The 13,439-nt window shown below is 30.7% G+C and overlaps 1 protein-coding gene across 2 annotated transcripts in view; it reads right to left on the reverse strand.

Moving 5' to 3' along the window:
• Positions 1-4,772: 4,772 nt before the first annotated feature.
• The window catches only part of LOC139510064 (serine/threonine-protein kinase N2-like), a 35,950-nt gene continuing 27,283 nt past the window's right edge, over positions 4,773-13,439 (reverse strand). For both annotated transcript variants that reach the window (XM_071296291.1, XM_071296290.1), the window contains exons 16-21: positions 12,086-12,237; positions 11,064-11,283; positions 10,323-10,430; positions 9,640-9,720; positions 9,308-9,367; positions 4,773-8,691 (exon numbers count right to left, since the gene is read on the reverse strand). In XM_071296291.1, the coding sequence (XP_071152392.1) occupies positions 8,548-8,691; positions 9,308-9,367; positions 9,640-9,720; positions 10,323-10,430; positions 11,064-11,283; positions 12,086-12,237 (765 nt within the window). In that variant the 3' untranslated portion in view covers positions 4,773-8,547. The remainder of the gene's footprint in view (positions 8,692-9,307; positions 9,368-9,639; positions 9,721-10,322; positions 10,431-11,063; positions 11,284-12,085; positions 12,238-13,439) is intronic.

The raw sequence follows: 13,439 nt of genomic DNA on the forward strand, positions 1-13,439 counted from the left end.
TGTCATTTTCTGTTCTGCGTTATCATTTTATTTTTGGCTTGTGAATGTGCCTTTGGTATCCCTAGCCTTTCTTGTATGTTATATGATCTTATAGGCGTAACACGATGGATGTCACATGTGGAACGGAATCTGATTACCCTGCCGGTGCATCCTAGTTCATCATATATGCATTTTGTGGTCCATGTCTTAATTTACCGAAGTTACACAAAGCTACAAAAAAAGCCCACAAAACACAAAAAGAACAAAGAAATTGCCATTAAAATTAAAATACATATACTACTGAGCAGTTTTAAAATGAATGGATGAGTCTGTTTAATCATCGCTAAGGATCTCTTGATAATCAAATTAACTTGATTGTATGAAAAATAATCTCTCAAGTGTGGACCCACATTAATGTTGTGCGCATATAAAGGGAAAATTGGATTCATGCATATCATCGCTGAATTCTGGAACATTATAATGTGTTGCCATATCAAAATCGAGATGAATTGAAATAGGGCTTGAGCATGGAATATACTAGCATACAGATTGTGTCAAATGTTTAAGATACCCACATTTTGTACGTTTAGGGTTACTTTGGCTGGATTTTGCATGGTAGGGCTGGTGTTGCCTAGTCTTTTCTTTAGTTTTCAATTTTATGTTGATGCTTGTCTTTTGGTAGTAAAATGGTGTCACATTTGGCGAAAGCACTGCCTAATATTCAAATATCATTGATATGGTAATATTCATAGATTAATTGTTGATCAAACTAGAATAGTTAAAAATACTAAGAATCTTCTACGCTAGAAATACTCAGATGGTTGACACGTATTTTGCAAAACCTTTCGGAATTTTTGGTCCTCAGTCTTCGTTCTTTATTTGGCTTTTTAGAACTTTTTTGTATTCGAGTGTCTGGTGAAGTTGTAGACGAACGAACGTATTATAATGATATAGTCATAATTACATTAGATGTATGTTTCATTATAATACGTTATTCTGATTGGCTAACTAGCAATCTCGTGATATTCCTTAATCAATTGCATTACACAATGCAACTTTTCAATCATGATGACACGAGGTCCCACAATAAAGTGCACAGGTAAATGAAATAAAAACTTGATAAAAGGCGTGTTTTCATGATCCTATAGGTAAAAATGTAATTATAAGTATTGAATGCTTTTTTTGTAACTTTATAGGGTTGTAAAAGCGTTGACCGTGCGCACATTTTTAGTATGAAGCGCGGAAGCGCTTCATACAAAATGTACTTCGGTCAACGCTTTTACACCGCAATTAATTTACAAAAAAGAGCATTCAATTCTTAAATTGTACCTTTGATGTGTTGTTTTACCCTTTTATTTTGGGAGGGGGGGGGCGGGGCTGAGTTAACTCCCGGTTTTTGTATGGGTTCGTGTAGTTCAATCTTTATAGTTCTCTTCATTGTAAAATTGTTCATTCTTTTCATTGTTTTTTTCTGTGTTTTTTGTACCACGACGTTGTCAGTTTTTTTACGACTTGTGAGTTTTGAATGCACCTTCTCTTTCTTATCAATTAATAATCAAATAACTTAAGTCCGTTCATCTGTCCGTTCTTCCGTCTGTCCCGCTTCAGGTTAAAGTTTTTGGTCGAGGTAGTTTTTGATGAAGTTGAATTCCAATCAACTTCAAACTTAGTATACATGTTCCCTATAATATGATCTTTCTAATGTTAATGCCAAATTAGAGATTTTATCTCAATTTCACGGTCCATTGAACACAGAAAATGATGGCGCAAGTTTCAGGTTAAAGTTTTTGGTTAAAGTTTTTAATGAAGTTAAAGTCCAATCAACTTGAAACTTAGTATACATGTTTCCATGATATGATCTTTCTAATTTTAATGCCAGAGTAGAGTTTTTACTCCAATTTCACGGTCCACTAAACATAGAAAATGATAGTGGAACATCCATGTACTATGGACATATTCTTGTTTGTACTAAACTTGGACAGAGGCTTGTTCGTATCTAGAAGGAAATTTTGTTAAAATTTTGTACCTGTGTATCTGTATTTTACTAACAAATGGACTTAGTTTTTCTTCCAGTTAACATTACATACATTCTGGAATTAAATTTTTTAAACATTTATTTGATTCATAAACTATCCTGGATTTTTACCAAACTTGGACAGAAGCTTCTTACATTCAAACGATAGTATCAAGAGGAATATTTTTATTGATTTTTTCCCTCGTTTTTGTTGAACCTGCGATTTACAGATAACGTAGGCGAGACACTGGGTTCCGCGGAACCCTTATTATTTTTTTTTATACAGGATCAACAGGATCACCAAGTACAATTTATACATTAGGTCGTAATATACATCTCTGTTGTTTTTGCTCTTCTCTGTATAAGTTTTTAACTGTTTCTGCGTTGTAAAACTATTGACAAGAAGCCAAAGAAGAACAGAAAGTGCATGTTTACATGGAACAATTGATCATTAAAAGGATGCGATTCGAAGAAGAAGACAAATCAACCATGTGTATTTTGGTATCTTTAGTGACCTATACCTTGACCTAGGACAATTAAAATTTGATAACTGTAGTGACTTAAACTTTGTAATGAAACAATTGAATTTTAAAAGGATGCGATTCCAAATTTTAATTACCTGAAAGTCTCTCGGAACAATTCTGCTTAAAAGCGCCTGTCAACCATATAGTTTGAGGACAGTTACGACCGTATGTTTGACATGGACCACTTGAACTAAATTTCGATGTGATTCAAAATTTGAGGAATTTCCTGGAAGTCATCAGAACAATCATGATTTGGTAAAGCATCTAGTAACCATATATGTTAGGTGTTGCTGTGACCTTAACACATTGAACAATTGAACTTCAACAGGATATTTAAAAACACTATATCAGTTAAACGAATCTGGAAACAAGGTACCTAGCAACGAAATAATTAAAAAAAGTAAGTCACTGCTAGCATGGTTACATCTACGTGTATATATCTCATTGTCTACTATTTCAAAACAATATTTCTTTTCTATTGTTCTTCTTGGATTTTGGATGTTCCTCAAATGACATACTTTTTTATAGGACTGTAATAACGATGTCCAGGCATAAAACGAATCTGAGCAATTTCCTATAAAAGTTGTTTACCACCCTACCCCTAGGATTTCATGCAAAGTCCATTAGTTCTTTTTTAGGTAAAGATTGCATGAAATTCAATCAAAACCTTATTGGACTGACTTTTTCAAAGGCTTATCACTACCTTTTTTGATACACAAAATATAGTGCATTGATCATAACATTCTAGACATCCTATCCATGAACATTTCCAGAAATTTATCAATGTAATTTTAAGGCACAAAATAATGTTACACGTGTCAAGAAAATAACATAACTTTTATAAGTTGCATGAATTTAATAACTGTTCTAAAAATAGAATGGTCATTGTTAGAATCGTCTTTGAAAATTTGGAGTTATCTTCCTTTATAAACAAAGATGTGTTATGATTGCCAATGCGACAACTGTCCGCTTTGTCTATAATTACTGTTAAATCAACTACAACCAATGCATTAATTAATTTTACTTCCCACTGTTAAATTAAAGCAATCTTTACCGTTCAGTGCTATCAAGCACTTTGATTTAGTTATAGTGTTAATCCATCAAGGTAACACGGTTTACTCCTCTCACTTAAGATGGTCCATTTCAATAAGACCAGTAGTTTAAGTAGAGATTTCTTAATCTTGCATTGTGATGAAAAGACTATGATTAACCTTTTGGATCAGGTTAAAACAAATTGCAGACTGCATTAACATCATCAAGGTGTCTTTTAAAATAATGTCCCAAGGTTCATTTTCAGCACAAATACAATTTTTATGTTGGATAATGAGGGTCAGTTTTGTGTATTTTAGAAGAAATTTCCTTCATTGTTGCTTTGCTTAATTTTGTTGTTTTATATGTGCATCATGCTTTGTTTTTTTTGTTTTGTATACATTTTCATAATCCTCACCAAAGCTTGTTTGTATTTTTAGGCTATACAAAATGCAGCTTTCAGTTCTATTATAGAGGCCACATGCATAGCTCTGAATTCTTGTCAAGGTTTTGCTTCTTTTGGTTTTATCAGCTCAACATTTGTATTAACTTTTTGGACTTGTAATTATTTAGGCCACTCTAGAGACATTAGCTTTCAAAACATGCTTGTATGATAAAATTAAGATTAAGTTAATCTTAAGAGTCCTAACAAATGCAAACCATTGACATGGTGATGGAACTATCATAGATACATCTGATTGTGCAAATACATTTTATAGGATATTTGTGCTAGGCTGTACAGTGACCTTTAGTTGTTAATTTCCATGCCATTTGGTCTCTTGTTGAGGGTTGTCTCATTAGCAATCATCTTCTTATTTTTATATTAAATGAAGATTATCATTGACCAACTTATACAAGTCAAGATATAGTACTATCAATCTTCATGAAATAGAGATTTGTGATTATACAAGGTTTAATAGCCCGTCCACTTTCTTTGAACTGGTCTATAATAGCCACATTTATCAGCTTTGTCAAAAGAAAAACATATCCAGGGGTTCACAAATTTCACAAAGATCCACAACTGTAATGTTTTGATAAAAAAAAGTGAAATTTGATGAATTCAAATTTTTAACTGTGTCATTAAGCTTGCAATAAAATAGACAGTATTTAGTGCTTCCTTTTGGTTCTCTATTCTTGTATATGAATGAAAGTGAACCTGAACTATCAGCTATACTAGTGATCAAATTTACTCCAAAGGCCATAAGTAAACAAGAAAGAAGACATGATTATGTTGAATGTACATTTGCATAGTCTTTTATTTATAAGTTATATACAAATATACACAATATGCTGTAAATGCACTGATAGCAATATATGTACATCTGGATGGAATGATATTACTCTTATATAAACAAGTCCAAATCGGAATCCACGGAATGATTCGTAGAAAACACTTTTTGTTTATGGTGTAAATTCAAGTAAACAGAAAGATACAGAATCCAACAATGTATTTTGAACAGAGCTGAGTTTATTATTGAAGTCCTGTTTGAAAACTTTTTGAATCATATGATTTAAAATTTCTACAAGTAGATGTATATATTATGTATAGTTTTGGTTGAACACAAAAGGTGCCAGTCCTTTATGAAGATGCAATGTATGGAGAAAAGCTGAAAGCTGTAACCAGCAAAAATAACATGTTTTAATACAATCAAATGTATGATATCAATTGAGACTGGACATCTTAACTATCCAAGGTTCTGTTTTGAAAAAATAGTTATAAAACTTGTGAAAGCAGGATTGACACACTTTATATGAAGTAACAGAAAAGTAAATCATTGTGTTTTAAGAAACCACACCATGAACGTTTTGCATGACAGCACAAAAGTTCTTTCATATATTTTAAACATAAATTTAATTCAATTTTATGAATTAAAACCTTTAAATTACAACCAAGAAAACATATTGTATTTCAAAATCCTAGACATAAATGTTCAATTTTACAGTCACAAATAATGTTTCCATAAATTTTATTTTTTTACAAAGTTTTCCAGTTTTTGGACTTGTTTATAAATAAACATGTTTTAAACAATCCTATCAAGTTTTATACAACCCCAAAATAACAGAGGTATACAATCATCAGGTTTAATTTATTGATATAATCTGGCTAGCCATTCTAATCAAATAAGGTTAATACCAAATTAAAAATAATTAAATTCTGGACCAAAAAACAACTTTTAAACAGAAACAACACATGTTCTTTTCTTCACAATGATTTGAGACAAGATTTAGCCGCTAATCAAGTCTTGAACATTTTATGTATAGATGTTCAGGACCACACTCGGTGTTATACCCTATTTACTGTGTGGCGTGATTTACAGTGTAGTTATTCTAAAAATGTATGCTTCTGCTGAAACCTGAGTAAATGTGACACCTTTTCAAAATTTATTTCATACTTAAAATTAAACAATAACATGAGCATATGGTTTACCCAATACAAGTTAACAATAATCATATTGTATAAGAAATTGAACACCTTTCCTTTACTTTTATCTTTAAATTTGTCTTTTTTTACTGTAACTTTCAATCCAAGATCAATATGTAGATACAGCATGCTGATAATTGCTTAAGGTATTTCAATGATTGTGTTGTTTAATTATTTAGATAAGTTGTAATGTGGCCTTTAGGTATCTATTTGAAATGCATTGTGTTTTATTAGTCAGAATAGATAAATTGTTTAATGCTGAGTCAGCATGTATTGATTTCTTAGTGAGAAAAACATTTCAGTATCTTACAAGAAATAGCACCCAAAGGAGCCCATGCCCTGCTCACACATTCCCATGTTAAGTGAACAGCCTGGGTCACAACCCTAATCTTGCATATATTTAAAAAAAAAAGTTAATATCATAACAAAGATGTAAAGTGAGCTTCAAGTTGGTGCGGCCACAACTTCTTAATAAACTACCTTCATCTGAAACTTTGATCTACAATTAAACAAAACTTAAACCTAATATGGGACATGTAGATGAAAAGGCAATCAGAAAGCATAATGTCCCTACTATTGTAGCCGGAGCACAAACATTACAAAGTCATAACAGATTTCATTCCAAATGCATTGCAACTACAGAGTAAAACATATCATCAAAATCACACATTTCCTGAATTTCACGTTTTCTTGCACCACCATGTTACAGAAAATTAAAATAGCACTATAAATAAATAACCTATTAATGCAAAGGAGAATGAACTAATCATTCGCAAAATAAAAATCTAATTTAAAATTATGCATTGTAAATATCAAGTACAACCTTAAATCTCTGCCTATCAAATGTAAATACTAAATCCTGTCTGACCACTGGTCAATACGGGATCAATTAAAGATCAATGCTGTAAAGTCATTCATAATACAGTTTAATAAGTGTCTTTGTTTTATGTGAAAGCTCAACAGAATATTTGGTTTTACATTTATCAAAACCCCCCACAAAAAAGTTAATCTCATGATATTGTCTTAACATTCAAGTCATCTTTTTATATATTAAATGACAAATTTTACCAATAGGAACAATTTATAATTATTTTGCATTCAAATTATTTTTATTAGTTACCCATACATTTTTACATGTCTAAAGGAAAACTTGTGATATAAAACTGGTGATTTTTTTTCTACACAAAACAAAGGAATGGTATTTAAATGCTTATTCAGAGAAATCTTTCTTCCCTCATTGATATTTTTTGAATTGTTCAGAAAGCAACAACTACCCTTCAGAAAATAATAGTAAACTTTATATTTCCAAGATTGAAAATAAAACGTCTCCTTATTTCTATAAATTAAAAAAATATATTTCTCTTGCAATTATTTCAAACACTTTCTTCCTTGAACAAGGCTGGCATCAAATTTCAGTAAAATTGTTCTGAATCTTCAATATGAAGAAGGTGTACAATTTATAAAATTTATGACTTATTCTTGGTTTTTTTTGTCAGAGAAATTTAACCATAGGTCAGTTTTAGGGGTCATCAACTTTTATTTTTATCAACTTAACACATACTTTCATGTCATTGATTGACATATGTGTTGAAAAATATTAATAAATATACAATTAGGATATTGAAATTTAAAAGGGAATGGTCACAAAATACATGTTTGTAATACCGTGTACACAGATAAATAGACAACAAATAGGCTTTCACTTTGACTTTGAGACAGTACAGAAATTCTTTAATGAACATTCATGTAACAATATCCATAAAATCAGCATTAAAATAAACATAGTACATCGCTTAACAAAAAAAATAAGAGCGAAAAATCTACATTGAGAATATCATCTCAAAAGAACACATCATAACTGTATTGCCTTAATTATTGTTCAATTAAAATAATAGTATCACATTTTAGGAAATTATTACAAGTGCCTATCTCATGAAAGATAAAAAACAAAGTAAAGCTAATTGAAAACATGCTGTGTGTCATATTCACCACTCTCTCAAATATCTCTTACTTATTAAACAATGAAATGACAGTGAAAATATTGTATTTAACATTTTATAGAATGGTTTTGCCCTTTATTGAAATAAAAAAGAATTAAATTAAATTATTAAAAGGGAGGGTTGCATTGTTTTGGTGACCAATAAATCAAACTTAACCAAAAAAAAGATATCTTTAATTCACCATTTTTAAAATTTTTTTTTTAAAATAAGGTTATATATTTTTTAAATTGGAGTCTACCCATAAGGAATATGCCTTTTACTGCAAATTACTGAATTTTTTTTAACATGAAATTTGAGAGAAAGAAAAAAAATGCGTTGATCGATTTTTTTTCTTTCTCTCAAATTTCATGTTAAAAAAAATTCCAACACAAAAATTGTGTAACCAGATAGGACTCTGGAGTCTGTTTCACAAAAAAACTTTTCATTAAAATTGATCGTAAGTCATGAACAGTTCAGAATACTTATGATAAATCGTAGTTGTAAGTATTTTTTTATGAAATTGACTCCTGGCCTCTAACATAACAGATTTAATGAGCACGACTAAGAATGATATTTCAGGAGACAGGCACTTGAATATTCTCAGCACCAATCAGCAATATAATTGAAATCTGTGAACATAGATTGATCATCTGTTAAAAGTTCTCGTCTGTCTTTAGCAGGAGTAAGTCGGGGCTGTTCTTGCGTAAATTCCTCGTCAAAATTGCTTACATCTTCTGCAGTTTTCTGTAACATATAATGAAAGCCATGTATCAAGAGAATGGATTCTGCTTTTAAAGATAATTATGTATTAAGTCATGGCGTTGTCTGTTTATTTTCTATCTATAAGTTTGACTGTCCCTCTGGTTACCCCTCTTTTGTCAATAAAGATATGATTTTTTAAGTATATATATATACAAACTGAATGTGTTAATGGTCCTAGGATAGGTGACCCACTGAGTATGGAAAGTATAAGGTTTGTTTCATAGCATTGTCAATCCCTTACTCGGGAATATATTTTGCAGCCTGGCCACACTATTCAGACTTTTTGTCATCGGTACAAAAATGACATCTTCCTGCAGAATGTTTTGTTCAATCTAATAACGAATAAGGGTCCTTTTCAACTGGCCATTTTATTCAACAGAGGGATAGTAAATTAGTTGCCAGATCATTAATTAATTGCTGAAGTTTTCTAGAAAATGGTCAAAACACACAAGGCTTAACCAATTTGCAACTGATCTAAATGCATACAATTATATGTACATTAATATGAAAAGATTGAAGAGGGTTGATTAATGTGTCCCTATCTCAATCAAGGCAGGACAGGCAAATGTTTTGCTAAAATACAATGTATTATACTTACAACTGTTGGAGTAAATGGAGGTTTAACTTTCTTCATAAGTAGGTCATCCCAATTCAAATTCTGAAGAAAATAAAATATATTAAAAATATTTCAAAATTTTATCAAATAAACAAAGTAATCATTGCATTCCATTACAAATTGCTGACATTCCAAACAACTTTCAAAAATAATGGCGATGGAGCTGTAAGTCTGAAGTTTGGTGGTGACTCCAAGAATATAACCTTATCTATTTTTTCTTTTTTTTGCTCTTTACACTTGTAGGGTTATATGGTTAGAATTGTCAAATAACTTCTTTTCCATTAAACTTAAATATCAAACCATCGAAAACTTACCCTAAAAAATGCTTGTTTCTTTACATCTTCAGCATCACGTTCACTTGAGCCAAGACGTCGGTCAGGATTTCGTCTCAGTAGCTATATAAACATAATAATTTTAAGTTACAGCTAATTCATGACATGAATTGTTTAAAGTGTAGATAAACATTTAAAGTAAACACAGTGAATGTGCTAGACATACATCTTGACATCCAAAATATTTCTTTCTTTTTCTCAGAATTTTCTTCCCACCAGGTTTCTGGATGTTAGTTTATCAAAAATGTTTCCAGTGTAAATCAATTTGAGATTTTGAAGTTGACATCATACACATTCGACTCAAATCACTTAAGGTGGTACCCAACACTTTCACTGAAATTAATTTAGCTCATTTAATTTTCATAAACTTTTGACAAAGTATTTACTTTGACCCTTTGACAAAAATAAAAAAATTTCAAAAAATTTGAATCAACCGTTTAATCAGAAAAATTACACTGGTAATATAGTAGTTTGACAGACACTAATTTTTATCATTGAGAAGCTTCATATTCCATTAACAACACAATGTAATTAACGTTAAGCTGATTTTACAGAGTTATCTCCCTGTAGTGTTAGGTACCACCTTAATTGGAGAGTTGTCTCATGGCACTCATACCACATCTTCTTATATCTATTCACTTATCTAATAAAGATAATATACAAACCCTTCTCATTATTGCAATGGCTTCTGTAGACAAGAACCTTGGATACCGGACCTCTTCATTAACAATACTGTCAAACACTTCCTCCTCATCATCACCAGGGAATGGAGACTACAAATGAAGTGTAATGATAAACTATTTAAAATGTAAACTCAAGGGGATGGTTGGGTGTCCATTGACATGTTTAACTGACCACATTCTTTAGGTGTCTGTCTCAAGTCAGGTATCTTTAATTTGGTGGTTGTTGTTAATTCATGTCTGTTATATTTGTTGGTTTTGTTTTGTAATTTGTTTTGTTATAAATAAGGCCTTTAGTTTTCTCAATTGAATTATAAAATTTTAATTATGTTTTGGCGTTTTGTTGTATACTATACGCTATGGGTTTTTCTCATTTTTGAAGGCTGTACTGCTGCCTATAACTGCTTTGGCAATCATACCACACATCCTTATTGCTTTATCAATACTATCATGATGACTATCCTGTCAGTAACAAACTTTCTTGACCATCTAGACACTCTTTTTCCTGAAATCATTTCATCACAATAATCTTGTCTTTTCTTTTCATAAACTATCTTTTTTTCTGCATTTCATGACTTAATAACATTTTTGAAGAATAATACAATTTTTAACAATTGTTCAACATTTTGTTAACATGTAACCATGGTAACCTACAACAATAAATACACCATGACTGACACTAAATAAAGTTGTTCAATAAATTATAAAGCTTAATATCTGACTCACCTCACCAACCAACATTTCAAATACTAACACACCTAATCCCCACCAATCTACTGAACGTGTATATGAGGTTTCCGTTAAAACTTCGGGGGCAAGAAATTCAGGCGTTCCACAGAATGTACTAGTTCTATCACTATAACCCATATTTTCTTTACATAGTCCAAAATCGGCTATTTTTAAAAATCCTTCTTTATCCAGAAGTAAATTGTCAAGTTTAAGGTCTCTGAAATTGAAGAATGATTTACAATTAAGATTTAGAATTAAAATGGTTTTAATATGTTTTAGTACATACCAATAACAACATAAATACATAAATATCAACAATAATTCATTTTATTTAAATCTCATTCTAATTTAAATAAGCAAGTAAAACCTTAATTAGTGAAATGACTATACATTAAACTTAGACACCTGTACCTTTTTTTTATTAATATAAATGTTTACGATGACAAAAAATTAACAATATAACATGATAAATGAAAATGAAGATCTCTAAATCATTGAAGAAGTTGTGTCGTTTGTTCAGAAAAGCCTTGATATTGTATGAAATATGCAACTAATGATTATAATGTTAATAAATGATTGAACCAATGCACACAAATATCCGTTTGAATGAGTAAAATAAGAAGGATCAAAAGACTGTTAACAGATTAGAAATGAATGAGTAAAATAAGAAGGATCAAAAGACTGTTAACAGATTAGAAATAAAAGACTGTTAACAGATTAGAAATGAATGAGTAATAAGAAGGATCAAAAGACTGTTAACAGATTAGAAATAAAAGACTTAACAGATTAGACTGTTAACAGATTAGAAAAGATTGAGTAAAATAAGAAGGATCAAAAGACTGTTAACATATTAGAAATGATTGAGTAAAATAAGAAGGATCAAAAGACTGTTAACAGATTAGAAATGATTGAGTAAAATAAGAAGGATCAACAGACTGTTAACAGATTAGAAATGATTGAGCTGAAGAGTATACAAAGAACTAATATGTCTAGAATACACATACTACACTTACACTCACCTATACACAATATTATGCTCATGTAAATACTGTAAACCTAATACAACACAACCAGCATAAAATACAGTCCGTGGTTCAGAAAACACATCGGTGTGAATATGCATCATCAAATCTCCACCACAGGCATATTCCATCACAAATATCACATGCTCCTGAAAAAGTACGGGAAAACATTAAATATCATATATATCTTGATTCCATCACAATATCACATGCTCCTGAAAAAGTACGGGAAACCATTAAATATCATACATATCTTGATTCCAGCACAAATATCACATGCTCCTGAAAAAGTACAGTAAAACATTAAATATCATACATATCTTGATTCCATCACAAATATCACATGCTCCTGTAAAAGTACGGGAAAACATTAAATATCATACATATCTTGATTCCATCACAAATATCACATGCTCCTGAAAAAGTACGGGAAACCATTAAATATCATACATATCTTGATTCCAGCACAAATATCACATGCTCCTGAAAAAGTACGGTAAAACATTAAATATCATACATATCTTGATTCCATCACAAATATCACATGCTCCTGTAAAAGTTTGGGAAAACATTAAATATCATACATATCTTGATTCCATCACAAATATCACATGCTCCTGTAAAAGTACGGGAAAACATTAAATATCATACATATCTTGATTCCATCACAAATATCACATGCTCCTGTAAAAGTACGGGAAAACATTAAATATCATACATATCTTGATTCCATCACAAATATCACATGCACCTGAAAAAGTACGGGAAAACATTAAATATCATATATATCTTCATTCCATCACAAATATCACATGCTCCTGAAAAAGTAGAGGTATACATTTAATATTCATTCATAATTGTAACAGCTTTAGACCAATAAATCAATTATCATAGTCCTAAAAAACTAGAGGCTCTAAAGAGCCTGTGTCGCTCACCTTGGTCTATGTGAATATTAAACAATGGACACAGATGGATTCGTGACAAAATTGTGTTTTAGTAATGGTGATGTGTTTGTAGATCTTACTTTACTAAACATTCTTGCTGCTTACAATTACCTCTATCTATAACAGTACTTTCTGTGGAAAATGTAATTGAAAATCATCAAATTTTAAGAAAATTGTTAAAAATTGACTATGAAGGGCAATAACTCCTTAGGGGGTCAATTGACTATTTTGGTCATGCTGACTTATTTTTAGTTCTTACTTTGCTGTACATTATTGCTGTTTACAGTTTATCTCTATCTATAATAATGTTCAAGATAATAACAAAAAAACAGCAAAATTTCCTCAAAATTACCAATTCAGGGGCAGCAACCTAACAACCGATTATCCGATTCATCTGAAAATTCCAG

The sequence above is a fragment of the Mytilus edulis genome, chromosome 2, assembly GCF_963676685.1.
Source record: "Mytilus edulis chromosome 2, xbMytEdul2.2, whole genome shotgun sequence".
In the NCBI taxonomy this organism is placed as follows: domain Eukaryota; kingdom Metazoa; phylum Mollusca; class Bivalvia; order Mytilida; family Mytilidae; genus Mytilus; species Mytilus edulis.